Genomic DNA, 4,697 nt, shown 5'->3' with positions numbered 1-4,697 from the left:
ATATATATATATATATATATATATATATATATATATCACACACACACACACTCTCATACATACAAGTAACTTACAAATAGTAATTTTGAGTTTATTTATTTCAATATTTGTGCAGTTACTTTTTTTGCTTTCCAAAGGCATTACAAGTTGGGTTAAGACTTGGAAGTCTAATGGCTGGAGGCTTAAAGGTGGTGGGGCGATAGTCAACAAGGACGACTTCCAAAAGTTGGATAAACTAAATGCAGAACTTGAGGTCGTATGGGTATGTTTTATCTGTACTCGCAGTGATGTACAATACAGGGCTCCAGACTGTGACCAAATGGTTGCATTTTGCGACCATTTTTTCTGCTGGTGCGACTCATTTTTGTGAGCGGTCGCACTGGCACGACCACCGCATTGCCCAGTTAATAAGTTCTGTTATTTCTGTTGCATATGAGAAACTTCAAACGGCAAACAAAACAAAAGTGCAACGAAACAGCGCTACTCATTTGAGCTGCGCAGCGCGGACCGATTATCAGCTCGGATCAATAATTGAGTGCAGCGCAAGCAAACCAGGTCTGAGCTCAGAACAGGTTTACTCAGGAATCTGGCCCTGTCCCAAATGGCACCCTAAACCCTCTCGGTCTTCCTCAGAGTCTGCACTTTCGTGATGTAATGCCGCTTTGACTGCCGGGTAGAAGTCGGCTGCGTAGCTCACAGGCTTGTGGGCTCAGCAGAAGTGCGCATCGAGGGCACATAGCGGCCTCAAAGGGGGCACTCGCGAGTACCCTTCTGAACGCTAAAATGACGAATGGGACACCCTATGGTCTCGTGGACTTAACGGACACGTGTACGCAGCGGCCATTGTAAGTCCTCAAGACTGAAAGTGCACATGAAGTGTGCCATTTGGGACAGGGCCAGTGTTGATCTCATGACTATTACAGCACAGCACTGTGAGATCCAGTGAGAAGCATTTGAACTCGCCGCAGAATGATCTAGATCTAGTGAGAAGCATTCAGATTCTGCACAAAATATAAACCTTAAACAGTGCGTAGAAAACCAGAAGTAGTAACGCTGACTATAACCATGGTGTTGAGGCAGAAATAGTTGAATGTTATTACATTATTCCTTTCAGGGTTTGTACAACCTTTTGAGAGAGAAATTCAAGCACTTTTCAGTGACTTTCAGGCATTTCACACAACTATTTTCAGCACTTTAGAGCTCTAAAAATGATCCTAATTAAATGTTGTTTTAATGGGATAACCAAAATATTATTTGTGGTAAACAATCACTTATGTAAAATTCAAAAATACATAAAATTACCTCTATAACCAGTAGATGGCAGCAGAGAAGCACATATTGGCTTATTAGTCATTAATTTCTATGTTTTGCTTTATATTTAGAAATTATAAAATCACTATTATAAAATATCAAATCATCAATAAATCATATTTTGTCAATTTTGCACTTTTTGTGTATGATGTAAGAAAAGTCACAAAATGCCTTAAATAAACTTCAATTTGCGACAATCACATAAAGAGTGATCCATTTATAATCACTTAAGTTGTTGGTCAGTTCTGTGTCATACTATAGAAAAATGATGGTACTCATTTAATAAAAGTCGAAATTTTATAAGAGTAGAAATGATCAATTTTCCATATGAAATTACATTTTGCATGTTACTTTTGTATGCTTCCCAACTCAAGCTCAATGATTTACTGTCAAATGTACATTAACAAGAATTAAACGCATAATATTATTAGTAACTGCACTTATTAATGCAAAACAATAGTCATTTTATGATTAAATTATCTTTATTTTTAATACCCGCACACACCACCCCCCAGCGCTACCAAATCTGCTTCTGGCACCACCATCTGTAGAACTTAGTGGCACTGGTGCCACTGCTCTCAAAAGTTAGTCTGGAGCCCTGCAATATGGCATCTGCTCATCAGTTTGTGCATTTCAAGCATGATGTCCCAACCTTTGTGTGTAAACATTCTTTTAGGATGTAAAGGTGCAGTTGTAGACTTTCACTCTATCATTTTTGATAAACGCACACAAAGAGAGATGTCTTGCATATCTGCATAATTTTTGCTGATGCAGGTAATTAAGGAGGGAATGTAATATCAGAGCAGCTGATCTATTAAGAATGCTGTGATTTATAGTCATTATATTGTCTAGAAGTGATCTTTTAACTCCTTCTGAATGTAGGATAGTGAATATACTGCAGTTCTTGTTCAAAATTTGGTATTGATGTAAACTGGCTGGATAACTATAGTTACTAGCACTTTACAATCAAACATGACACACAGTGTCAGAAAAAAATGAATAAATTAAGTTACAGAGTCCAGCTCCAACAATATTAAATCAGTATCCAAGTATTAAATCTAACTTTCATATATTGAAGACTATGCCAGAACTTTGAGAAACTGAGAGATACCTACAGGCTACAATTAGGGGTGCAACGGTTCTCGGTAAAAAAATCGAACCGTACAGTTCTCCACACACGGTTCGGCATGCACTAGGACCACGGTTCAACTTAAATCTGACAATGCATCTGTAATATGGTTTGTTAGAGTTCGGCTAATGCATGTTTCTGTTGATGGATACAAATTCTGGCTTCCCAATACATTACAACAAGAGCGATGAGAGAGAAAAAACAATACGTGGACAAACCAGTCACTCTTTGTTCAATGCGGGTGCTGTATGCTGGAATAACTGTCATTTATGCCGTCATCACGTGTCGATAGCGCAGGTGAGACCAGAACAGCACACGTTGCTATCTGTGTTTAAACTAAACTCATTTAAGCCTTGCCAGTTTAAATATTAAAGAGCCAGATGACGCGAACTCGCACGTGCAGTGAGAAGATCTGTGTGTGCGCTTATCCGAAGCGCGTGAACCCACGTCTCAGAACGCGCGCAAATATTAAGCTCTTTTTGAAGTATTGTGCTTGAATGGACAAATTCACACAAAAATGATCAAAATGCCCGTCTTGGTGAGTATCCTAGCAGACATAGTCGGCTGAACATACAGTATCAGTGCACTGGATCAGTGCGTTCTCTTAAAGTGACAGCACTTTCTTAAAGTTAATTAAACCGCAACAACGCGGAAATCACTCGCTGCTCTTTATTGAATAACTTTTGTAACTTTAATAAGGAATCATTTTTAATTTATACAGTCAAATATGCAATTTAGTTTTACATTTAATTATTTTATTCAATTTCTGTACCTAAAAACTGTTAGACCTACCTAAAAAACCTGAAAAGCAGTGTTTATTTTATTTGTATCTTTGCTCTATTGCATTTATTTGTGCTGTTGCTTGTAGTTAGATTATTTGTTATTTTCTTTATTTTTATTTGACTATAGTTTTTTCCCTAAACACAGCACGTACCGAACTGTACCGAAACCGTGACTCTAAAACCGTGATATAAACTGAACCGTGAGTAAGTTGAACCGTTGCACCCCTAGCTACAATAGCTATTTATTATAATTTTGTTTCATATTCACATTAATATTTATTATTTTTTTTTTTTTTAATTGTTGCATTTTTGCTACAATTTTTTGAGGACCGTGTATCCATGTCAGAACCCTGCAGCTCACTTTCAGATGTTCTAATGCATGCTTGGCATTATGCAACGAGTGATGAAACAAACGCATGGCATGGCCAGTGAAATGACTACAAATGAAGAAATTTACCATCTCTCTTATTCCTCATTTCTAGATGCACATTCCAGGTCATGCTGGCTATACAGGCAATGAGGAAGCAGACAGACTGTCCAGGGAGGGAGCAGCAAAGCCCTTGTGTTAGTCCACTGTTGCCACGTTCATTTTATAATGCTACATTTTGTTTTAGGTGCCTAGGATGAGGTTGTAGTTTGTTTACCCTTGATGGCTAATGTACTTTTTCTTTTTATTTTGTTGGGCTAGTGTTGTAATATTCTAAATAACACTCGAAACAAGATTTCTTCTTTTCTGAAGAGCAGTGCTTATCCAAAATGTTTTTTATGATTGTTCTGTCAATTAAATTGTCATATTTGTTCCTGAGATTGATTGCTGGTACTTATTTTCCCCATCTCTCAGAAACATAAGCACTTAGAACATTTTTGGATGCATTACAAGTGACAAAAATAATTGTAGTGAGTGTACCGGTGTAAGTCTCCAACCTGGCTAATATTCTGCCACCGTAATGTATTATTGATTCTTTATCTCTGAATGCATCATCTTGCTCTTGTTTTCAGCAAGGTGTTTTCAGTTAAGAAATGGTCATGGCTCTCAAATGCACCAGCGCTGAAATGCCTCAGTATGAACAGCAGGAGTCACTGCAGTTCATGCTGAAAAGAGTAGACTACAGATTTTATCTTTACAAAAATCTAGCTTTTCTCTCTTATTACTGAGCCTTTCCCACCTTCACCTGTGATATTTAAACTAAGTATTCTGGTTTTATTCTTTTTAGTTTTTTTTTTTCTTTTCAGTTTTCTTCATAGCTGAGGAGATCTTCATCCAATTCGCTTTATCCAGTTAATATTTAAACCTATCGAAATGATTTACACAGAAGGATTTCAAGGAAACATTTTCAAGGAATATTTTTTTTTTCCCAAAAATGAAAATTCTGTCATTTAGTCATGTTCAAAATCTATGACTTATTTCTTCTGTTGAACACAAAAATATCATTTTTATTTTTATTTATTTTTTAGTCTAAAGTCAGATGTTTTTT

The 4,697-nt window shown here is 36.9% G+C and overlaps 1 protein-coding gene across 1 annotated transcript in view; it reads left to right on the top strand.

Moving 5' to 3' along the window:
- The window catches only part of LOC107693208 (ribonuclease H1-like), a 6,797-nt gene extending 2,751 nt beyond the window's left edge, over positions 1-4,046 (top strand). The window contains exons 5-6 of the mRNA XM_016492495.1: positions 138-262; positions 3,705-4,046. Of these exons, the coding sequence (XP_016347981.1) occupies positions 138-262; positions 3,705-3,791 (212 nt within the window). The 3' untranslated portion in view covers positions 3,792-4,046. The remainder of the gene's footprint in view (positions 1-137; positions 263-3,704) is intronic.
- The last annotated feature ends 651 nt before the right edge of the window (positions 4,047-4,697 follow it).

This window comes from Sinocyclocheilus anshuiensis, unplaced genomic scaffold, assembly GCF_001515605.1.
Source record: "Sinocyclocheilus anshuiensis isolate Anshui unplaced genomic scaffold, SAMN03320099.WGS_v1.1 scaffold810, whole genome shotgun sequence".
Taxonomy (NCBI): domain Eukaryota; kingdom Metazoa; phylum Chordata; class Actinopteri; order Cypriniformes; family Cyprinidae; genus Sinocyclocheilus; species Sinocyclocheilus anshuiensis.
The sequence above is the reverse complement of the archived record's forward strand: the minus strand, read 5'-3'. Positions and strand labels throughout refer to the sequence as shown.